The sequence below is a fragment of the Oncorhynchus gorbuscha genome, unplaced genomic scaffold (assembly GCF_021184085.1).
Source record: "Oncorhynchus gorbuscha isolate QuinsamMale2020 ecotype Even-year unplaced genomic scaffold, OgorEven_v1.0 Un_scaffold_396, whole genome shotgun sequence".
Lineage (NCBI taxonomy): Eukaryota > Metazoa > Chordata > Actinopteri > Salmoniformes > Salmonidae > Oncorhynchus > Oncorhynchus gorbuscha.
The window spans coordinates 160,724-185,780 of record NW_025745243.1 but is presented as its reverse complement, the minus strand read 5'-3'; the positions used below and the strand labels follow the sequence as shown (position 1 = coordinate 185,780).

Below are 25,057 nucleotides of genomic sequence, written 5' to 3'. Positions count from 1 at the left end.
AAACACATTAGATACTCTGAAACACAAGCATATCTACTGCACTGTTGGAGCTAGAAACACAAGCATTAGATATTACTGTACTGTTGGAGCTAGAAACACAAGCATTAGATATTACTGTACTGTTGGATCTAGAAACACTTAGATATTGCACTGTACTGTATCTCTCTCATTAGGTACTACTCACTGTTGGAGCTAGAAACACAAGGATTAGATATTACTGTACTGTTAACTAGAAACACAAGCATTAGGTATTACTGACTGTTGGAGCTAGAAACACAAGCTTAGATCTTACTGTACTGTTCTCACTTAGGTATTACTGACTGTTGGAGCTAGAAACACAAGCATTAGATATTACTGACTGTTGGAGCTAGAAACACAAGCATTAGGTATATACTGACTGTTGGAGCTCACAAGCATTAGATATTACTGACTGTTGGAGCTAGAAACACAAGCATTGGATATCTGTACTGTCTAGAAACACAAGCATTAGATACTACTGACTGTTGGAGCTAGAAACACAAGCATTAGATCCCTGACTCTTCGATCTCTCTGCATCTCTCTGCTCTGTATCTCTCCCCCTCTGCATCTTCCCTCTCTCTGTATCTCTCCCCCCCTCTCTCTCTGTATCTCCCCCTCTTCCTCTCTCCCCCTCTCTCTCCTCTCTCTCTGTCTCTCCCCCTCTCTCTCTCCCCTCTCTTCCATCTCTCCCCCTCTCTCTCTCCCTCTCTCTGTAACTCTCCCCCTCTCTCTCTCCCCCTCTTCCTCTCTCCCCCTCTCTCTAACTCTCTCTCTGTATCTCTCCCCCCCCTCTCTCTCTCCCCCTCTCTTCCTCTCTCCCCCAGCTCTCTAAGCCTTCCTCCTCTGTATCTCTCCCCCTCTCTACTCTCCCCCTCTTTCTCTCTCCCCTCTCTCTCTAACTCTCTCTCTCCCCCCTGGGATCCTCTCTCCCTCTCTCTCTCTCCCCCTCTTCCTCTCTCTCCCACGCTCTCTAACAGTCCCTGAATCTGCTGATGCTATTGGCTGGCTGGGCTTCCTGCTTCCTACAATAGCTTCATCACCAGTCTGGATTACCCCTCCCCCAGTCTTTAATCTCACATGCACGCAGGCCAGTCCCGCCAGACTCTCCCCAGTCTTATAATCCTGTTCTAGAGACTCAGTCTGGACCCCCCTCCCCAGTCTATAATGCTGTTGTAGACAGCAGTCTGGACCTCTCCCCCCAGTGTTATAATGCTGTTGTAGAGACCTCTGGACCCCAGGCGACTTTATAATGCTGTTGTGGAGACTCTGGACCCCCAGATCTCTCTCCCCAATGCTGTTGTCAGCAGTCTGGCCCACCAGACCCTCTATCCCCAGTCTGGACTCTCCCCCCAGTCTTCCAGTCTGGCTTCTCCCGCCAGTGTTATAATGGTTGTAGAGACCAGTCTGGACCGCCAGACCCCCAGTGTTATAATGCTGTTGTCTACTTTGCCAGATGCTGTTATTGGTTGTAGAGACAGCAGTCTGGGCTTCCCCTGACTTCCCTGTTATAATGCTGTTGTAGAGACAGCAGTCTGGACCGAGAGCGACCCCAGTGTTATAATGCTGTTGTAGAGACAAGTTCCAGGGGTAACACACACATAATGCTGTTGTAGAGACAGCAGTCTGGACACACACACCCACATAATGCTGTTGTAGAGACAGCAGTCTGGCCCACCAGACACCCAGTGTTATAAACTGTTGTAGAGACAGCAGTCTGGACCGCCAGACACCCAGTGTTATAATGCTGTTGTAGAGACAGCAGTCTGGCCCACAGAGCCCAGAAATTATAATGCTGTTGTAGAGACAGCAGTCTGGACCACCAGACGACCCCAGTGTTATAATGCTTTCTCTCTCTGTGTGTGTGTGTCTGGCCCCCAGTGTTATAATGCTGTTGTGTGTGTGTCTGTGTGACGACCCCAGTGTGTAATGCTGTTGTAGAGATGTGCAGTCTGGACCGTGTGACCCCAGTGTTATAATGATCCTCCATCGTGTTTGATATGAGTCTGGTGTATATCCCAGGTTATAATGCTGTTGTAGCAGTCATACTAAACAACATCCTTATGGAGAGGATCAGTCTACACAGTCACGAATCACCGTGGGTGAGTTACCTGTTATTACCACACAGTAAATGCTGTTGTACCCTCCTCCCCCACCAGGTTACCTGTTGTGGAGACAGCAGTCTGGACCACACAGTAAACCAACCCAGTCTCCCCCACCAGGTTACCTGTTAATACCACACAGTAAACCAACCCTCCCCCCCACCAGGTTACCTGTTATTGGACCAGACACAGTGTTAAACCAACCCAGTCCTCCTCCCCCCCAGGTTACCTGTTATTACCACACAGTAAACCAACCCTCCTCCCCACCAGGTTACCTGTTAATACCACACAGTAAACCAACCCTCCTCCCCCCAGTGTTACCAGGTTACCTGTTATAATACCACACAGTAAAACCAACCCCCCTTTCCCACCAGGTTACCTGCTATTACCACACAGTAAACCACATCCCTCCTCCCCCACCAGGTTACCTGTTATTACCACACAGTAAACCGACCCTCCTCCTCCCCACCAGGTTACCTGTTAATACCACACAGTAAACCGACCCTCCTCCTCCCCCACCAGGTTACCTGTTATTACCAGACAGTAAACCAACCCTCCTCCCCCACCAGGTTATCTGTTATTACCACACAGTAAACCAACCCTCCTCCTCCCGCACCAGGTTACCTGTTATTACCACACAGTAAACCAACCCTCCTCCCCCACCAGGTTACCTGTTATTACCACACAGTAAACCAACCCTCCTCCCCCCACCAGGTTACCTGTTAATACCACACAGTAAACCAACCCTCCTCCTCCCCCACCAGGTTACCTGTTATTACCACACAGTAAACCGACCCTCCTCCTCCCCCACCAGGTTACCTGCTATTACCACACAGTAAACCAACCCTCCTCCTCCCCACCAGGTTACCTGTTATTACCACACAGTAAACCAACCCTCCTCCTCCCCCACCAGGTTACCTGTTATTACCACACAGTAAACCAACCCTCCTCCCCACCAGGTTACCTGTTAATACCACACAGTAAACCAACCCTCCTCCCCCACCAGGTTACCTGTTATTACCACACAGTAAACCAACCCTCCTCCCCCACCAGGTTACCTGTTATTACCACACAGTAAACCAACCCTCCTCCTCCCCCACCAGGTTACCTGTTATTACCACACAGTAAACCAACCCTCCTCCTCCCCCACCAGGTTACCTGTTATTACCACACAGTAAACCAACCCTCCTCCCCCACCAGGTTACCTGTTATTACCACACAGTAAACCAACCCTCCTCCCCACCAGGTTACCTGTTATTACCACACAGTAAACCAACCTCCTCCCCCACCAGGTTACCTGTTATTACCACACAGTAAACCAACCCTCCTCCCCCACCAGGTTACCTGTTAATACCACACAGTAAACCAACCCTCCTCTTCCCCCACCAGGTTACCTGTTATTACCACACAGTAAACCGACCCTCCTCCTCCCCCACCAGGTTACCTGCTATTACCACACAGTAAACCAACCCTCCTCCTCCCGCACCAGGTTACCTGTTATTACCACACAGTAAACCGACCCTCCTCCCCCACTAGGTTACCTGTTATTACTACACAGTAAACCAACCCTCCTCCCCCACCAGGTTACCTGTTAATACCACACAGTAAACCGACCCTCCTCCTCCCCCACCAGGTTACCTGCTATTACCACACAGTAAACCAACCCTCCTCCTCCCGCACCAGGTTACCTGTTATTACCACACAGTAAACCGACCCTCCTCCCCACCAGGTTACCTGTTATTACTACACAGTAAACCAACCCTCCTCCCCACCAGGTTACCCATGTTATTACCACACAGTAAACCAACCCTCCTCCTCCTCCACCATGTTACCTGTTATTACCACACAGTAAACCAACCCTCCTCCCCCACCAGGTTACCTGTTATTACCACACAGTAAACCAACCCTCCTCCCCCACCAGGTTACCTGTTAATACCACACAGTAAACCAACCCTCCTCCTCCCCCACCAGGTTACCTGTTATTACCACACAGTAAACCGACCCTCCTCCTCCCCCACCAGGTTACCTGTTATTACCACACAGTAAACCAACCCTCCTCCCCCACCAGGTTACCTGTTATTACTACACAGTAAACCAACCCTCCTCCTCCCCCACCAGGTTACCTGTTATTACCACACAGTAAACCAACCCTCCTCCCCCACCAGGTTACCTGTTATTACCACACAGTAAACCGACTCTCCTCCTCCACCAGGTTACCTGTTATTACCACACAGTAAACCAACCCTCCTCCTCCCCCACCAGGTTACCTGTTATTACCACACAGTAAACCAACCCTCCTCCCCCACCAGGTTACCTGTTAATACCACACAGTAAACCAACCCTCCTCCCCCACCAGGTTACCTGTTATTACCACACAGTAAACCAACCCTCCTCCTCCCCCACCAGGTTACCTGTTATTACTACACAGTAAACCAACCCTCCTCCCCCACCAGGTTACCTGTTAATACCACACAGTAAACCAACCCTCCTCCCCCACCAGGTTACCTGTTATTACCACACAGTAAACCAACCCTCCTCCTCCCCCACCAGGTTACCTGTTATTACCACACAGTAAACCAACCCTCCTCCTCCCCCACCAGGTTACCTGTTATTACCACACAGTAAACCAACCCTCCTCCTCCCCCCACCAGGTTACCTGTTATTACCACACAGTAAACCAACCCTCCTCCTCCCCCACCAGGTTACCTGTTATTACCACACAGTAAACCAACCCTCCTCCCCCCACCAGGTTACCTGTTAATACCACACAGTAAACCAACCCTCCTCCTCCCCCACCAGGTTACCTGTTCGCTCTGAGTCCTCTGGTGTTCGTCAGCGTGTTTGATGTGTGGTTGGAATCCTTCACCACCAGACAGGCTTACATCGTCAACCTCTTCTCTGTTGGGGTGGTCGCCTTCAGATGTACAGGTACCACCCAAACACCCTTCCCTTCCCCTGTCCGTTGCCTTCAGATGTACAGGTACCACCCAAACACCCTTCCCTTCCCCTGTCCGTTGCCTTCAGATGTACAGGTACCACCCAAACACCCTTCCCCTGTCCGTTGCCTTCAGATGTACAGGTACCACCCAAACACCCTTCCCCTGTCCGTTGCCTTCAGATGTACAGGTACCACCCAAACACCCTTCCCCTGTCCGTTGCCTTCAGATGTACAGGTACCACCCAAACACCCTTCCCCTGTCCGTTGCCTTCAGATGTACAGGTACCACCCAAACACCCTTCCCCTGTCCGTTGCCTTCAGATGAACAGGTACCACCCAAACACCCTTCCCTTCTCCTGTCCGTTGCCTTCAGATGTACAGGTAACACCCAAACACCCTTCCCCTGTCCGTTGCCTTCAGATGAACAGGTACCACCCAAATACCCTTCCCTTCCCCTGTCCGTTGCCTTCAGATGTACAGGTACCACCCAAACACCCTTCCCTTCCCCTGTCCGTTGCCTTCAGATGAACAGGTACCACCCAAACACCCTTCCCTTCTCCTGTCCGTTGCCTTCAGATGTACAGGTACCACCCAAACACCCTTCCCCTGTCCGTTGCCTTCAGATGAACAGGTACCACCCAAACACCCTTCCCCTGTCCGTTGCCTTCGGATGTACAGGTACCACCCAAACACCCTTCCCCTGTCCGTTGCCTTCAGATGAACAGGTACCACCCAAACACCCTTCCCTTCCCCTGTCCGTTGCCTTCAGATGAACAGGTACCACCCAAACACCCTTCCCCTGTCCGTTGCCTTCAGATGTACAGGTACCACCCAAACACCCTTCCCTTCCCCTGTCCGTTGCCTTCAGATGTACAGGTACCACCCAAACACCCTTCCCTTCCCCTGTCCGTTGCCTTCAGATGAACAGGTACCACCCAAACACCCTTCCCCTGTCCGTTGCCTTCAGATGTACAGGTACCACCCAAACACCCTTCCCTTCCCCTGTCCGTTGCCTTCAGATGTACAGGTACCACCCAAACACCCTTCCCCTGTCCGTTGCCTTCAGATGTACAGGTACCACCCAAACACCCTTCCCCTGTCCGTTGCCTTCAGATGTACAGGTACCACCCAAACACCCTTCCCCTGTCCGTTGCCTTCAGATGTACAGGTACCACCCAAACACCCTTCCCCTGTCCGTTGCCTTCAGATGTACAGGTACCACCCAAACACCCTTCCCCTGTCCGTTGCCTTCAGATGTACAGGTACCACCCAAACACCCTTCCCCTGTCCGTTGCCTTCAGATGTACAGGTACCACCCAAACACCCTTCCCCTGTCCGTTGCCTTCAGATGTACAGGTACCACCCAAACACCCTTCCCTTCCCCTGTCCGTTGCCTTCCCCTCTCTGGAAATATTTAAATTGACAACGTGCTTTATGATATGATAATAAGGTATTCAGTACTAGTGACTACCGATTATTTAACCTTAGTTTAGTCAACTGACTGGTACATCCTGGTTATTTAACCTTAGTTTAGTCAACTGACTGGTACATCCTGGTTATTTAACCTTAGTTTAGTCAACTGACTGGTACATGTCACATCCTGGTTATTTAACCTTAGTTTAGTCAACTGACTGGTACATGTCACATCCTGGTTATTTAACCTTAGTTTAGTCAACTGACTGGTACATCCTGGTTATTTAACCTTAGTTTAGTCAACTGACTGGTACATGTCACATCCTGGTTATTTAACCTTAGTTTAGTCAACTGACTGGTACATCCTGGTTATTTAACCTTAGTTTAGTCAACTGACTGGTACATGTCACATCCTGGTTATTTAACCTTAGTTTAGTCAACTGACTGGTACATGTCACATCCTGGTTATTTAACCTTAGTTTAGTCAACTGACTGGTACATGTCACATCCTGGTTATTTAACCTTAGTTTAGTCAACTGACTGGTACATGTCACATCCTGGTTATTTAACCTTAGTTTAGTCAACTGACTGGTACATCCTGGTTATTTAACCTTAGTTTAGTCAACTGACTGGTACATGTCACATCCTGGTTATTTAACCTTAGTTTAGTCAACTGACTGGTACATGTCACATCCTGGTTATTTAACCTTAGTTTAGTCAACTGACTGGTACATGTCACATCCTGGTTATTTAACCTTAGTTTAGTCAACTGACTGGTACATGTCACATCCTGGTTATTTAACCTTAGTTTAGTCAACTGACTGGTACATGTCACATCCTGGTTATTTAACCTTAGTTTAGTCAACTGACTGGTACATCCTGGTTATTTAACCTTAGTTTAGTCAACTGACTGGTACATGTCACATCCTGGCTATTTAACCTTAGTTTAGTCAACTGACTGGTACATCCTGGTTATTTAACCTTAGTTTAGTCAACTGACTGGTACATCCTGGTTATTTAACCTTAGTTTAGTCAACTGACTGGTACATGTCACATCCTGGTTAATTAACCTTAGTTTAGTCAACTGACTGGTACATGTCACATCCTGATTATTTAACCTTAGTTTAGTCAACTGACTGGTACATGTCACATCCTGGTTATTTAACCTTAGTTTAGTCAACTGACTGGTACATCCTGGTTATTTAACCTTAGTTTAGTCAACTGACTGGTACATGTCACATCCTGGTTATTTAACCTTAGTTTAGTCAACTGACTGGTACATCCTGGTTATAAGGAGGCTCTTAGCCCTGGGACAAGGAGGCTCTTAGCCCTGGGTGAAGGAGGCCCTTATAGCCCTGGGGGAGGAGGCCCTTATAGCCCTGGGGGAGGAGGCTCTTATAGCCCTGGGGTAAGGAGGCTCTTATAGCCCTGGGGGAGGAGGCTCTTATAGCCCTAGGTAAGGAGGCTCTTATAGCCCTGGGATAAGGAGGCTCTTATAGCCCTGGGGGAGGAGGCTCTTATAGCCCTGGGATAAGGAGGCTCTTATAGCCCTGGGGGAGGAGGCCCTTATAGCCCTGGGGGGGGAGGCTCTTAGCCCTGGGTGAAGGAGGCTCTTAGCCCTGGGATAAGGAGGCTCTTAGCCTTTGGACAAGGAGGCTCTTAGCCCTGGGTGAAGGAGGCCCTTATAGCCCTGGGGGAGGAGGCTCTTAGCCCTGGGTGAAGGAGGCTCTTATAGTCCTGGGGGAGGAGGCTCTTAGCCCTGGGTGAAGGAGGCTCTTATAGTCCTGGGGGAGGAGGCTCTTAGCCCTGGGTGGAGGAGGCTCTTAGCCCTGGGTGAAGGAGGCTCTTATAGTCCTGGGGGAATAGAATACCAGTGTGAATCCTTATCCCAGGGCTTTAGAATACCAGTGTGAATCCTTATCCCAGGGCTTTAGAATACCAGTGTGAATCCTTATCCCAGGGCTTTAGAATACCAGTGTATACGAACAATGCAGTGTGAAAAGGCCTTTTGTGTTTGCATTTGTCCTCCCTCAGTGCAGCAGTCCAGTTTCTATGGTTACATGGGGATGCTGCCCAAGAGATACACACAGGGGGTGATGACTGGAGAAAGTAAGAGCTGTCATCTTTATTATATTACTGTATATTCTATACATATTCATTATATTACTGTATATTCTATACATCTTCATTATATTACTGTATATTCTATACATCTTCATTATATTACTGTATATTCTATACATCTTCATTATATTACTGTATATTCTATACATCTTCATTATATTACTGTATATTCTATACATCTTCATTATATTCTATACCTCTTCATTATATTACTGTATATTCTATACATCTTCATTATATTACTGTATATTCTATACATCTTCATTATATTACATACATCTTCAGTTTATTACTGTATATTCTATACATCTTTATTATATTACTGTATATTCTATACATCTTCATTATATTACCGTATATTCTATACATCTTCATTATATTACTGTATATTCTATACATCTTTATTATATTACTGTATATTCTATACATCTTCATTATATTACTGTATATTCTATACATCTTCATTATATTACTGTATATTCTATACATTTATAGGCTACACTTGTAGTCTATTGCCAGACCATTTGACAGAAAGGGGAATTATTGTAATCATAACACAGACAGTTTATTTATTTCAATACATTTTTGCGTCATAGGCCTACCCATTGTAAATTACTTGTTGAGCACGGCTTAGAACGCTTCTCAACCAATCACAATGCTTGTCATATCTCTGAGTCATATCTTCACTAATCCTCTCCTCTCTCTCTCTCTCTCTCTCTCTCTCTCTCTCTCTCTCTCTCTCTCTCTCTCTCTCTCTCTCTCTCTCTCTCTCTCTCCTCTCTCTCTCTCTCTCTCTCTCTCTCTCCTCTCCTCCCTCTCTCCAGGTACAGCAGGTGTAATCATCTCTCTGAGTCGTATCTTCACTAAACTCCTGATCAGTAACGAGAGGATAAACACACTCATCTTCTTCCTGGTGTCCATCACCATGGAGATGATCTGCTTCCTTCTCCACCTCATTGTCCGTCGCTCACGATTCGTCCTTTACTACACAGGCCCCACCCACCGGGGTCACAGCCTGGGGAAAGGTCATGACATTGGGTCGGAGGTCAGCGGGACAGGATACAGGGTTCACCACGACGTCACTACAGAGGAAGTAAGATTTGTAAGTCAGTCTAGATCTGGGGTGAGAGTGGTTCTATGGGATAATCAGGTAGAGTGGTTCTATGGGATAATCAGGTAGAGTGGTTCTATGGGATAATCAGGTAGAGTGGTTCTATGGAATAATCAGGTAGAGTGGTTATATGGAATAATCAGGTAGAGGGGTTATATGGGATAATCAGGTAGAGTGGTGGGATAATCAGGTAGAGTGGTTCTATGGGATAATCAGGTAGAGTGGTGAGATAATCAGGTAGAGTGGTGGGATAATCGGGGAGAGTGGTGGGATAATCAGGTAGAGTGGTTATATGGGATAATCAGGTAGAGTGGTTCTATGGGATAATCAGGTAGAGTGGTTATATGGAATAATCAGGTAGAGTGGTTATATGGGATAATCAGGTAGAGTGGTTCTATGGGATAATCAGGTAGAGGGGTTATATGGGATAATCAGGTAGAGTGGTGGGATAATCAGGTAGAGGGGTTATATGGATAATCAGGTAGAGTGGTTCTATGGGATAATCAGGTAGAGTGGTTCTATGGGATAATCAGGTAGAGTGGTTCTATGGGATAATCAGGTAGAGTGGTTCTATGGGATAATCAGGTAGAGGGGTTATATGGGATAATCAGGTAGAGGGGTTATATGGGATAATCAGGTAGAGGGGTTATATGGGATAATCAGGTAGAGTGGTTATATGGGATAATCAGGTAGAGGGGTTATATGGGATAATCAGGTAGAGTGGTTCTATGGGATAATCAGGTAGAGTGGTTCTATGGGATAATCAGGTAGAGTGGTTCTATGGGATAATCAGGTAGAGTGGTGGGATAATCAGGTAGAGTGGTTCTATGGGATAATCAGGTAGAGTGGTTCTATGGGATAATCAGGTAGAGTGGTTCTATGGGATAATCAGGTAGAGTGGTGGATAATCAGGTAGAGTGGTTATATGGGATAATCAGGTAGAGTGGTTCTATGGGATAATCAGGTAGAGTGGTTCTATGGGATAATCAGGTAGAGTGGTTCTATGGGATAATCAGGTAGAGTGGTGGGATAATCAGGTAGAGTGGTTCTATGGGATAATCAGGTAGAGTGGTTCTATGGGATAATCAGGTAGAGTGGTTCTATGGGATAATCAGGTAGAGTGGTGGATAATCAGGTAGAGTGGTGGGATAATCAGGTAGAGTGGTGGATAATCAGGTAGAGTGGTTCTATGGGATAATCAGGTAGAGTGGTTCTATGGGATAATCAGGTAGAGTGGTTATATGGGATAATCAAGTAGAGTTGTGGGATAATCAGGTAGAGTGGTGGATAATCAGGTAGAGTGGTTCTTCTGGCCTTGAGCCCTGCTGCAACTTATGGAGCAGAGGATAGGATAAAGTAATCCTTCTCACCCCCCCCCCTTTAAGATTTAGATGCACTATTGTAAAGTGACTGTTCCACTGGATGTCATAAGGTGAATGCACCAATTTGTAAGTCGCTCTGGATAAGAGCGTCTGCTAAATGACTTAAATGTAAATGTAAATGTAAGAAAAGAGAGAGGGTGTGTCTCTCTATTACTAATGGCATTTCGGCATATTGCCACAACGTGCTGAACACACACACACACGCTGAATATCTACGGGACCTGGTTGACCTGGACACGTTGGGGTTCAGGTGATAGGCTGAATATCTACGGGACCTGGTTGACCTGGACACGTTGGGGTTCAGGTGATAGGCTGAATATCTACGGGACCTGGTTGACCTGACACGTTGGGGTTCAGGTGATAGGCTGAATATCTACGGGACCTGGTTGACTTGACACGTTGGGGTTCAGGTTATAGGCTGAATATCTACGGGACCTGGTTGACCTGGACACGTTGGGGTTCAGGTGATAGGCTGAATATCTACGGGACCTGGTTGACCTGGACACGTTGGGGTTCAGGTGATAGGCTGAATATCTACGGGACCTGGTTAACCTGTTAATCAAGGCTGGCCCTTGATTATTCACTCCAGAGGAAACCAGGAGAGGAGAAGAGACAAGGAGACAAGGAGGTTATGAAGTGTTTGTCTCATCTCAGGGTAACGGAGTGGTGGCGACGAAGTCGCCATCTGATGATGTCACAGATGAGTTCACAGGAGGGACGTACGTTCGGTTTGGAGTTCCTAAAGACAAGATCCGGAGAAGCTGGCCTGGACTACGAGGTAACAACCACATCTATACCTGTCTGTCTGTCTGTCTGTCTGTCTGTCTGTCTGTCTGTCTGTCTGTCTGTCTGTCTGTCTGTCTGTCTGTCTGTCTGTCTGTCTGTCTGTCTGTCTGTCTGTCTGTCTGTCTGTCTGTCTGTCTGTCTGTCTGTCTGTCTGTCTGTCTGTCTGTCTGTCTGTCCTGTCCTGTCCTGTCCTGTCCTGTCCTGTTTTGACGCTTTGCCTGTTTGATGGTTCGTCGCAGGGCATAGCAGGATTTCTTGTAAGCTTCTGGGTTACAGTCCCACTCCTTGAAAGCGGCAACTCTAACCTTTACCTCAGTGCGGATGTTGCCTGTAATCCATGGCTTCTGGTTGGGGTATGTACGTACGGTCACTGTGGGGACGACGTCATCGATGCACTGATGAAGCCAGTGACTGATGTGGTGTATTCCTCAATGTCATCGGAAGAATCCCGGCACATGTTCCAGTCTGTGATAGAAAAACAGTCCTGTAGTTTAGCATCTGCTTCATCTGACCACTTTTTTATTAACCGAGTCACTGGTGCTTCCTGCCTTAATTTTAGCATGTCAGCAGGAATCAGGAAGATAATTATGGTCAGATTTACCAAATAAAATAAAAAAAACTTATTTTACCTTTATTTAACCAGGCAAGTCAGTTAAGAACATATTCTTATTTTCAATGACGGCCTGGGAACAGTGGGTTAACTGCCTGTTCAGGGGCAGAACGACAGATTTGTACCTTGTCAGCTCGGGGGTTTGAACTTGCAACCTTCCGGTTACTAGTCCAACGCTCTGACCACTAGGCTACGCTGCCGCCCCAATGGAGGGTGAGGGAGAGCTTTGTATGCATCTCTGTGTGTAAAGGTGGTCCAGAGCTTTTTCCCTCTGGTTGCACATTTAACATGTTGATAGAGATTTGGTAAATCACTATTTAAGTTTCCCTGCATTAAAGTCTCCGGCCACTAGGAGGCGCCGCAGTCTGGGTGAGTGGTTTCCTGTTTGCCTATTTCCTGATACAGCTGAGTGCGGTCTTAGTGCCGGTGTGTCTGTGGTGGCACATAAACAGCCCTCAGCCTCTGACTTGGTCCTGTCTTGCCAACAGCAACTCAGATGTGACCTCTTTTATGCACGAATGATTTGCTGATTGAACAATTGTGCAAAGAAGTTTTGCACACGTGCAGAAGAGGTTCATGGGAGTTTAATTTTTTTTTTGTATCAGCAGTGACCAAATGTTTTAATTTGGTTTGACATCATTTTGCTCAACTGAGTTTTGTATCTTTTGTAGAGAGTTGTGTGTTTACTGTTTTGGGAAACAAAATGTGCTTAGCATTTGCATTGTGTGTGTGAAAACAAAGACAAATGACTTAGAGTTTATCACCAAGTAATACTGTCATTAGGTTGTGATGGAGAAGGGTTCCACCCCAGTTTCATTCAAAGTGTCTTAGCGATCTGGAGAAACTGTAATGTCGAATGAGTAGTGTGCTTGTAAACACAATGATTCTACCCAATGCTTGTACACTACGGATACCAACAGCATTCCTCTTCCCTCGTTCCCCCTCTCTTCTCTTCTCACCCCTCCTTTTTCCCTTCTCCTCCTCCCTCTCCTCCCCTCTCCCTCATCCCCCTCCACTCCCTTCTCCCCTCCCTCTCCTCTCCTCCCCTCTCCCTCTCCCTCTCCTCCCCTCTCCCTCATCCCCCTCCACTCCCTCTCCCTCATCCCCTCCACTCCCTTCTCCACCCTCCCTCCCTCCTCCCTCTCCCTCATCCCCCTCCACTCCCTTTTCCCCATCCCCTCCCTCTCCTCCCCTCCCCTTCTCCACCCCCCCTCCCCCTCCACCCCCTCCCTCCTCCTCTTCTCTCCCTTCAGATATGTTTCTTCACAGGTACATCGTTGCCAGAGTGATCTGGGCCCACATGTTGTCTATAGCAGTGACCTATAGCATCACTCTGTGTCTGTTTCCTGGTCTGGAATCAGAGATACGCAACCCAACCCTGGGGGAGTGGCTACCTATACTCATCATGGCCACATTCAACATGGCCGACTTCGTAGGCAAGGTCAGTTTACTTGTCCAGTGTTCCAAACCTCTCCTTGGGGACCCCAGTGTTCCAAACCTCTCCTCGGGGACCCCCAGTGTTCCAAGGGAACACTGGGAGAGGAGGTTTGGAACACTGGGGTCCCCAAGGAGAGGTTTGGAACACTGGGGTCCCCAAGGAGAGGTTTGGAACACTGGGGGTCCCCAAGGAGAGGTTTGGAACACTGGGGGTCCCCAAGGAGAGGTTTGGAACACTGGGGGTCCCCAAGGAGAGGTTTGGAACAACTGGATGGATGGATGAATGGATGGCAGGAATGTAGATAGATGGATGGTAGGAATGTAGATTGATAGATGGATGATGGATAAATGGATGGATGATGGATGGATGGATGGTAGGAAAGTATATAGATGGATGGATGGATGTGGATGGATGGATGGATGGATGATGGATGGATGGATGGATGGTAGATGGATGGATGGATGGATGGTGGGATGGATGGATGATGGATGGATGGATGGTAGGAATAGATGGATGATGGATGGATGGTAGGTAGATGGATGTAGATGGATGGGATAGATGGATGGATGGATGGATGGATGAGTAGGTAGGTAGATCAGTCGATGGATGGATGATGGAGATGGATGGATGGATGGATGGATGATGGGATGGGATGGATGATATAGATGGATGGATATGGATAGATGGATGGATTATGGATGGATGATGGCTCGGTAGATGGATGGATAGATGGATGGGTGGGTAGATGGATGATGGATGGATGAATGGTAGGATGGATGGGATAGGTATGGATGGGTAGATGGATGGATGGATGGATGGGTAGATGGATGGATGGGTATGATGGATGGTAGATGGATGGATGGATGATGGATGATGGATATGGATGGGTAGATGGATGGATGGATGGATAGATGGATGGGATATGGATGGATGGGATGGATGGATGGATGGATAGATGGATGGATGGGTGGATGGATGGATGGATGGATGATGGGTAGATGGATGGGTGGGATGGGTGGGGATGGATGGATGGATGGATAGATGGATGGGTAGATGGATGGATGGATGGATGGATGGATGATGGATAGATGGATGGATGGGTAGATGGATGGATGGATGGATGGATGGTAGATGGATGGATAGGAGATGGATGGATGGATGGGTAGGATGGGTAGATGGATGATGGATGGATGGATAGGTAGATGGATGATGGATGATGGATGGATGGATGGATGATGGATGGATGGGTAGATGGATGGATGGGTAGATGGATGGATGGATGGATGGATGGATGGATGATGGATGGATGGGTAGATGTGGATGGATGGATAGATGGATGGATGGATGATGGATGGATGGATGATGGATGGATAGGTAGATGGATGGATGGATGGATGGATGGGTAGATGGATGGATGGATGGATGATGGATGGATAGGTAGATGGATGGATGGATGGATGGATAGATGGATGGATGGGTAGATGGATGGATGGATAGATGGATGGATAGGTAGATGGATGGATAGGTAGATGGATGGATGGGTAGATGGATGAATGGGTAGATGGATGATGGATGGCTGGGTAGATGGATGGATGGGTAGATGGATGGATGGATGGATGGATGATGGATGGATGGATAGATGGATGGATAGGTAGATGGATGGATGATGGATGGATGGGTAGATGGATGGATGATGGATGGATAGGTAGATGGATGGATGGATAGATGGATGGATGGGTAGATGGATGGATGGATAGATGGATGGATAGGTAGATGGATGGATGGGTAGATGGATGGATAGGTAGATGGATGGATGGGTAGATGGATGAATGGGTAGATGGATGATGGATGGCTGGGTAGATGGATGGATGATGGATGGATGGGTAGATGTATGGATGGATGGATAGATGGATGGATAGATGGATGGATGGATGGGTAGATGGATGGATGGATGGATGATGGATGGATAGGTAGATGGATGGATGATGGATGGATGGGTAGATGGATGGATGATGGATGGATAGGTAGATGGATGGATAGATGGATGGATGGATAGATGGATGGATGGGTAGATGGATGGATAGGTAGATGGATGGATAGGTAGATGGATAGATGGTTGGATGGATAGATGGATGGATGGGTAGATGGATGGATAGGTAGATGGATGGATGATGGATGGATGGGTAGATGGATGGATAGGTAGATGGATGGATGATGGATGGGTAGATATAGATATACAGATGTTGCCTCACTAAGCCCTCTGCCCTTTCCAGATCCTGGCTGCATTGCCCTATGAGTGGACGGGGGGTCACCTGCTCCTCTTCTCCTGCCTGCGGGTGGTCTTCATCCCTCTGTTGGTGATGTGTGTGTACCCCTCCTCCACCCCAACCCTGTCCCACCCCGCATGGCCCTGTCTCTTTTCTCTCCTCATGGGCGTAACCAACGGTTACTTTGGATCGGTCCCCATGATACAGGCTGCTGGGAAGGTCCCGCCGGAACAGAGAGAACTAGCAGGTGAGGTGGGATGAGGTAGAGGGGTGGTGGGGTAGAGTGGTGGTGAGGTAGAGGGTGGTGAGGTAGAGGGGTAGAGGGGTGGTGAGGTAGAGGCGTGGTGAGGTAGAGGGGTGGTGGGGTAGAGAGGTGGTGGGGTAGAAGGTTGACGAGGTAGAGGGGTGGTGGGGTAGAGGGGTGGTGAGGTAGAGGGGTGGTGAGGTAGAGGGGTGGTGGGGTAGAGTGGTGGTGAGGTAGAGGGTGGTGGGGTAGAGGGTGGTGGGGTAGAGGGGTGGTGAGGTAGAGGGGTGGTGAGGTAGAGGGGTGGTGGGGTAGAGTGGTGGTGGGGTAGAGGGGTGGTGAGGTAGAGGGTGGTGAGGTGGAGGGGTGGTGAGGTAGAGGGTGGTGAGGTAGAGGGGTGGTGAGGTAGAGGGTGGTGAGGTGGAGGGGTGGTGAGGTAGAGGCGTGGTGAGGTGGAGGGGTGGTGAGGTGATGAGGTAGAGGGGTGGTGAGGTAGAGGCGTGGTGAGGTGATGAGGTAGAGGGGTGGTGGGGTAGACCACAAATATCCACTATTTGTAACGGCCTTTTCAGACCCCGGGACATGACCCCATTCATACCTGTGGTTTGAATGGAAGTAGCCAGTCCATAAGGATCTAGAAAGATCTATTGAGGAATGGTCTGAAATCCCTCCCCAATGTGTTCTCCAGTCCGAGAAAACATTTTAGAAAAGGTCTCTGTCGTTATCCTCGCAAGGGGAAGGTGATGGAGTATTGAAAACAGGGGTGTTCTCTCTAGCTGATGGAGTATTGAAAAGAGGGGTGTTCTCTCTAGGTGATGGAGTATTGTAAACAGGGTTGTTCTCTCTAGGTGATGGAGTATTGTAAACAGGGTTGTTCTCTCTAGGTGATGGAGTATTGTAAACAGGGTTGTTCTCTCTAGGTGATGGAGTATTGTAAACAGGGTTGTTCTCTCTAGGTGATGGAGTATTGTAAACAGGGTTGTTCTCTCTAGGTGATGGAGTATTGAAAACAGGGGTGTTCTCTCTAGCTGATGGAGTAAAACAGGGGTGTTCTCTCTAGCTGATGGAGTAAAACAGGGGTGTTCTCTCTAGCTGATGGAGTATTGAAAACAGGGGTGTTCTCTAGCTGATGGAGTATTGAAAACAGGGGTGTTGTTCTCTCTAGGTGATGGAGTATTGAAAACAGGGGTGTTCTCTCTAGCTGATGGAGTATTGAAAACAGGGCTGATGTATTGAAAACAGGGGTGTTCTCTCTAGCTGATGGAGTATTGAAAACAGGGGTGTTCTCTCTAGCTGATGGAGTATTGAAAACAGGGGTGTTCTCTCTAGCTGATGGGGAAAACAGGGGTGTTCTCTCTAGCTGATGGAGTATTGAAAACAGGGGTGTTCTCTCTAGCTGATGGAGTATTGAAAACAGGGTGTTCTCTCTAGGTGATGGAGTATTGAAAACAGGGGTGTTCTCTCTAGCTGATGGAGTATTGAAAACAGGGGTGTTCTCTCTAGGTGATGGAGTATTGAAAACAGGGGTGTTCTCTCTAGGTGATGGAGTAAAACAGGGGTGTTCTCTCTAGCTGATGGAGTAAAACAGGGGTGCCAAAACATTTAACTACCATTTTAAATGTTTACCTTTTAAAGAGAATATCTTTCTCTAAAAAATTGTAATAATTTATAATCATATGAGGGTTTTTTTGTTCACAAAATATATCTCGGTATTTGTGTGATTTATTTTGTACAGTATTTATTTTTCATCTTTATCAAGGTGCCAATAATTCTGGAGGTGTCTGTATATACACTCTATATTGTAATAATGTAAACCACTAAACTGCAGCAGGAGCTCCTCCTACAATTTAGTGTCGATTTTCTACATTGACAGTGCTCTATATACTATATATATATATCTTTATACTATATAATAATCTCCTCTCCTCTCCTCTCCTCCCTCCCTCCCTCCCTCCCTCCCTCCCTCCCTCCCTCCCTCCCTCCCTCCCTCCCTCCCTCCCTCCCTCCCTCCCTCCCTCCCTCCCTCCCTCCCTCCTCTCCTCTCCTCTCCTCTCCTCTCCTCTCCCTCCCTCCTCTCCTCTCCTCTCCTCTCCTCTCCTCTCCTCTCTCCTCTCCCTCCCTCCCTCCCTCCCTCCCTCCCTCCCTCCTCTCCTCTCCCTCCCTCCTCTCCTCTCCTCTCCTCTCCTCTCCCTCTCCCTCCCTCCTCTCCCCCCTCCCTCCCTCCCTCCTCTCCTCTCCTCTCCTCTCCCTCCCTCCCTCCCTCCCTCCCTCCCTCCCTCCCTCCCTCCCTCCCTCCTCTCCCTCCCTCCCTCCCTCCCTCCCTCTCCCTCCCTCCCCTCTCTCCTCTCCTCTCCCTCTCCTCTCCTCTCCCTCCCTCCCTCCCTCTCCTCTCCTCTCCTCTCCTCTCCTCTCCTCTCCTCTCCTCTCCCTCCCTCCCTCTCCTCTCCTCTCCTCTCCCTCCCTCTCTCCCTCCCTCCCTTCCGCCCCTCCCTCCCTCTCCTCCTCTCCCTCCCTCCCTCCCTCCCTCCCTCCCTCCCTCCCTCCCTCCCTCCCTCCCTCCCTCCTCCCTCCTCTCCCTCTCCTCTCCCTCCCTCCCTCCCTCCCTCCCTCTCCCTCCCTCCCTCCTCCTCCTCCTCTCCTCTCCTCTCCCTCCCTCCCTCCCCCCTCTCCTCTCTCCTCCTCTCCTCTCCTCTCCTCTCCTCTCCTCTCCCTCTCCTCTCCTCTCCTCTCCTCTCCTCTCCTCTCCCTCCCTCCCTCCCTCCCTCCCTCCCTCCCTCCCTCTCCTCTCCTCTCCTCTCCCCTCCCTCTCTCCTCCCTCCCTTCCTCCCCCCTCCCCCCTCCATCCTCTCCTCTCCTCTCCTCTCCTCCTCTCTAGGTAACACTATGACTGTATCGTACATGACAGGGTTGATGTTGGGATCAGCTGTGGCCTACGCTGCCTATAGCTTCACTGCACCGGGCTCAAACACACACACACTCACCAACATCACCACAGGGTATTGAACACACACACACACACACACACACACACACACACACACACACACACACACACACACACACGTACACACGTACACACGTACACACGTACACACGTACACACACACACACACACACACACACACACACACACACACACACACACACACACACACACACACACACACACACACACACACACACACACACACACACACACACACACACACACACACAGAGCCCAGAAAAGGCCTCAGCGAAAAGGAGTCCCTCCAGACTGACAGGATACTGAACTCCAGCCTGACCTCTAACCTCTGACCCCTCCGGCCTGCCACACTCCCCAGCTCTCTGCTGTTTCCAGGATGTTATCCTGATTCATCTCCTGATCCTCCTCGTCTATACTGCTGGGCTCCCTGCTCTGCCCGGGAGACAACGTGAACCTCTGATTGGCTCCCTGCTCTGCCCGGGAGACAACGTGAACCTCTGATTGGCTCCCTGCTCTGCCCGGGAGACAACGTGAACCTCTGATTGGCTCCCTGCTCTGCCCGGGAGACAACGTGAACCTCTGATCAGCTCCCTGCTCTGCCCGGGAGACAACGTGAACCTCTGATTGGCTCCCTGCTCTGCCCGGGAGACAACGTGAACCTCTGATTGGCTCCCTGCTCTGCCCGGGAGACAACGTGAACCTTTGATCGGCTCCCTGCTCTGCCCGGGAGACAACGTGAACCTCTGATTGGCTCCCTGCTCTGCCCGGGAGACAACGTGAACCTCTGATTGGCTCCCTGCTCTGCCCGGGAGACAACGTGAACCTCTGATTGGCTCCCTGCTCTGCCCGGGAGACAACGTGAACCTTTGATCGGCTCCCTGCTCTGCCCGGGAGACAACGTGAACCTCTGATTGGCTCCCTGCTCTGCCCGGGAGACAACGTGAACCTCTGATTGGCTCCCTGCTCTGCCCGGGAGACAACGTGAACAGAACCTCAGACTCTCATACACGCCGACTGACACACTCCTGTAACATCACCTGTGTGACAGCTATGACACCATGACATGATCCTCCCCCCTCCCTCCCTCCCTCCCTCCCAGCTATGACACCATGACATGATCCTCCCTCCCTCCCTCCCTCCCTCCCTCCCAGCTATGACACCATGACATGATCCTCCCTCCCTCCTCCCTCCCTCCCTCCCTCCCTCCCTCCCTCCCAGCTATGACACCATGACATGATCCTCCCTCCCTCCTCCCCTCCCTCCCCTCCCTCCCTCCCTCCCTCCCTCCCCCTCCCTCCCAGCTATGACACCATGACATGATCCTCCCCTCCCTCCCCTCCTCCCTCCCTCCCCCTCCCTCCCAGCTATGACACCATGACCCTCCCTCCCTCCCTCCCAGCTATGACACCATGACATGATCCTCCTTTCCGTCCTACCTCGAGATGAGGAACCCTCCCAGTGATCAAAGTCGGTCTTTATTCTTCAGGGTTCATGTCAATATAAAAGTTGTGAATGTAAAACATATTAAATAAAAATATATAACCCTGAAATAAAATCAAATGTGTCTGAGAGGTTGTTCTGTCTAGAGACTGTCTATACCTGTCTGTCTAGAGACTGTCCCTCTGTCTAGAGACTGTCTATACCTGTCCTGTCTAGAGACTGTCTATACCTGTCTGTCTAGAGACTGTCTACACCTGTCTGTCTAGAGACTGTCTATACCTGTCTGAGAGGTTGTTCTGTCTAGAGACTGTCTATACCTGTCTGTCTAGAGACTGTCTATACCTGTCTGTCTAGAGACTGTCTATACCTGTCTGAGAGGTTGTTCTGTCTAGAGACTGTCTATACCTGTCTGTCTAGAGACTGTCTATACCTGTCTGAGAGGTTGTTCTGTCTAGAGACTGTCTATACCTGTCTGTCTAGAGACTGTCTATACCTGTCTGAGAGGTTGTTCTGTCTAGAGACTGTCTATACCTGTCTGTCTAGAGACTGTCTATACCTGTCTGAGAGGTTGTTCTGTCTAGAGACTGTATATACCTGTCTGTCTAGAGACTGTCTATACCTGTTCTGTCTAGAGACTGTATATACAGACTGTATATACCTGTCCAGAGACTGTATATACCTGTCTGAGAGGTTGTTCTGTCTAGAGACTGTCTATACCTGTCTGTCTAGAGACTGTATATACCTGTCTGAGAGGTTGTTCTGTCTAGAGACTGTATATACCTGTCTGTCTAGAGACTGTCTATACCTGTTCTGTCTAGAGACTGTCTATACCTGTTCTGTCTAGAGACTGTCTATACCTGTCCTGTCTAGAGACTGTATATACCTGTCCTGTCTAGAGACTGTCTATACCTGTCCTGTCTGTCTAAAGACTGTATATACCTGTCTGAGAGGTTGTTCTGTCTAGAGACTGTATATACCTGTCTGAGAGGTTGTTCTGTCTAGAGACTGTCTATACCTGTCTGTCTAGAGACTGTATATACCTGTTCTGTCTAGAGACTGTATATACCTGTTCTGTCTAGAGACTGTATATACCTGTTCTGTCTAGAGACTGTCTATACCTGTCTGAGAGTTTGTCCTGTCTAGAGACTGTCTATACCTGTCCTGTCTAGAGACTGTCTATACCTGTCCTGTCTAGAGACTGTCTATACCTGTCTGAGAGGTTGTCCTGTCTAGAGACTGTCTATACCTGTTCTGTCTAGAGACTGTCTATACCTGTCCTGTCTAGAGACTGTATATACCTGTTCTGTCTAGAGACTGTATATACCTGTTCTGTCTAGAGACTGTATATACCTGTCTGAGAGGTTGTTCTGTCTAGAGACTGTATATACCTGTCTGTCTAGAGACTGTATATACCTGTCTGCCTAGAGACTGTATATACCTGTCTGTCTAGAGACTGTATATACCTGTTCTGTCTAGAGACTGTATATACCTGTCTGTCTAGAGACTGTCTATACCTGTTCTGTCTAGAGACTGTCTATACCTGTTCTGTCTAGAGACTGTCTATACCTGTCCTGTCTAGAGACTGTATATACCTGTCCTGTCTAGAGACTGTCTATACCTGTCCTGTCTGTCTAAAGACTGTATATACCTGTCTGAGAGGTTGTTCTGTCTAGAGACTGTATATACCTGTCTGAGAGGTTGTTCTGTCTAGAGACTGTCTATACCTGTCTGTCTAGAGACTGTCTATACCTGTCCTGTCTAGAGACTGTCTATACCTGTCTGTCTAGAGACTGTCTATACCTGTCTGAGAGGTTGTTCTGTCTAGAGACTGTATATACCTGTTCTGTCTAGAGACTGTCTATACCTGTTCTGTCTAGAGACTGTATATACCTGTCTGTCTAGAGACTGTCTATACCTGTTCTGTCTAGAGACTGTATATACCTGTCTGAGAGGTTATTCTGTCTAGAGACTGTATATACCTGTTCTGTCTATACCTGTCTGAGAGGTTGTCCTGTCTAGAGACTGTCTATACCTGTTCTGTCTAGAGACTGTATATACCTGTCCTGTCTAGAGACTGTCTATACCTGTTCTGTCTAGAGACTGTATATACCTGTCCTGTCTAGAGACTGTCTATACCTGTTCTGTCTAGAGACTGTCTATACCTGTCCTGTCTAGAGACTGTATATACCTGTTCTGTCTAGAGACTGTCTATACCTGTCCTGTCTAGAGACTGTCTATACCTGTCTGAGAGGTTGTTCTGTCTAGAGACTGTATATACCGTTCTGTCTAGAGACTGTATATACCTGTCTGTCTAGAGACTGTATATACCTGTTCTGTCTAGAGACTGTCTATACCTGTCTGTCTATAGACTGTCTATACCTGTCTGTCTAGAGACTGTCTATACCTGTCCTGTCTAGAGACTGTATATACCTGTTCTGTCTAGAGACTGTATATACCTGTTCTGTCTAGAGACTGTCTATACCTGTTCTGTCTAGAGACTGTATATACCTGTCTGTCTAGAGACTGTATATACCTGTCCTGTCTAGAGACTGTATATACCTGTTCTGTCTAGAGACTGTCTATACCTGTCTGAGAGTTTGTCCTGTCTAGAGACTGTCTATACCTGTCCTGTCTAGAGACTGTCTATACCTGTCCTGTCTAGAGACTGTCTATACCTGTCTGAGAGGTTGTCCTGTCTAGAGACTGTCTATACCTGTCTGTCTAGAGACTGTATATACCTGTCTGTCTAGAGACTGTCTATACCTGTCCTGTCTAGAGACTGTCTATACCTGTCTGAGAGGTTGTTCTGTCTAGAGACTGTATATACCTGTCTGTCTAGAGACTGTATATACCTGTCCTGTCTAGAGACTGTATATACCTGTCTGTCTAGAGACTGTCTATACCTGTCTGTCTAGAGACTGTCTATACCTGTTCTGTCTAGAGACTGTATATACCTGTCTGAGAGGTTGTTCTGTCTAGAGACTGTATATACCTGTCTGTCTAGAGACTGTATATACCTGTCCTGTCTAGAGACTGTATATACCTGTCTGTCTAGAGACTGTCTATACCTGTCTGTCTAGAGACTGTCTATACCTGTCCTGTCTAGAGACTGTATATACCTGTCCTGTCTAGAGACTGTATATACCTGTCTGTCTAGAGACTGTCTATACCTGTCTGTCTAGAGACTGTCTATACCTGTCCTGTCTAGAGACTGTATATACCTGTTCTGTCTAGAGACTGTATATACCTGTCTGAGAGGTTGTTCTGTCTAGAGACTGTCTATACCTGTCTGAGAGGTTGTTCTGTCTAGAGACTGTATATACCTGTTCTGTCTAGAGACTGTATATACCTGTTCTGTCTAGAGACTGTCTATACCTGTTCTGTCTAGAGACTGTCTATACCTGTCTGAGAGGTTGTTCTGTCTAGAGACTGTATATACCTGTTCTGTCTAGAGACTGTATATACCTGTTCTGTCTAGAGACTGTCTATACCTGTCTGAGAGTTTGTCCTGTCTAGAGACTGTCTATACCTGTCCTGTCTAGAGACTGTCTATACCTGTCCTGTCTAGAGACTGTCTATACCTGTCTGAGAGGTTGTCCTGTCTAGAGACTGTCTATACCTGTCCTGTCTAGAGACTGTCTATACCTGTCCTGTCTAGAGACTGTATATACCTGTTCTGTCTAGAGACTGTATATACCTGTTCTGTCTAGAGACTGTATATACCTGTCTGAGAGGTTGTTCTGTCTAGAGACTGTATATACCTGTCCTGTCTAGAGACTGTATATACCTGTCTGCCTAGAGACTGTATATACCTGTCTGTCTAGAGACTGTATATACCTGTTCTGTCTAGAGACTGTATATACCTGTCTGTCTAGAGACTGTATATACCTGTTCTGTCTAGAGACTGTCTATACCTGTTCTGTCTAGAGACTGTCTATACCTGTTCTGTCTAGAGACTGTATATACCTGTCTGAGAGGTTGTTCTGTCTAGAGACTGTCTATACCTGTTCTGTCTAGAGACTGTATATACCTGTTCTGTCTAGAGACTGTATATACCTGTTCTGTCTAGAGACTGTATATACCTGTCCTGTCTAGAGACTGTATATACCTGTCTGAGAGGTTGTTCTGTCTAGAGACTGTCTATACCTGTCCTGTCTAGAGACTGTATATACCTGTCTGAGAGGTTGTTCTGTCTAGAGACTGTATATACCTGTCTGTCTAG

General features: G+C 48.1%; 2 protein-coding genes across 2 annotated transcripts in view; one reads left to right on the top strand and one right to left on the bottom strand.

Annotated features, from left to right (window-relative positions):
* The window catches only part of LOC124018132 (equilibrative nucleoside transporter 4-like), a 22,727-nt gene extending 3,240 nt beyond the window's left edge, over positions 1-19,487 (top strand). The window contains exons 2-8 of the mRNA XM_046333405.1: positions 4,917-5,045; positions 8,503-8,577; positions 9,417-9,685; positions 11,740-11,863; positions 13,735-13,922; positions 16,193-16,433; positions 19,306-19,487. Of these exons, the coding sequence (XP_046189361.1) occupies positions 4,917-5,045; positions 8,503-8,577; positions 9,417-9,685; positions 11,740-11,863; positions 13,735-13,922; positions 16,193-16,433; positions 19,306-19,433 (1,154 nt within the window). The 3' untranslated portion in view covers positions 19,434-19,487. The remainder of the gene's footprint in view (positions 1-4,916; positions 5,046-8,502; positions 8,578-9,416; positions 9,686-11,739; positions 11,864-13,734; positions 13,923-16,192; positions 16,434-19,305) is intronic.
* Positions 1-25,057, bottom strand: part of LOC124018136 (trinucleotide repeat-containing gene 18 protein-like) — a 329,221-nt gene that overhangs the window by 216,351 nt on the left and 87,813 nt on the right. The gene's annotated exons all lie outside the window — the stretch shown is intronic.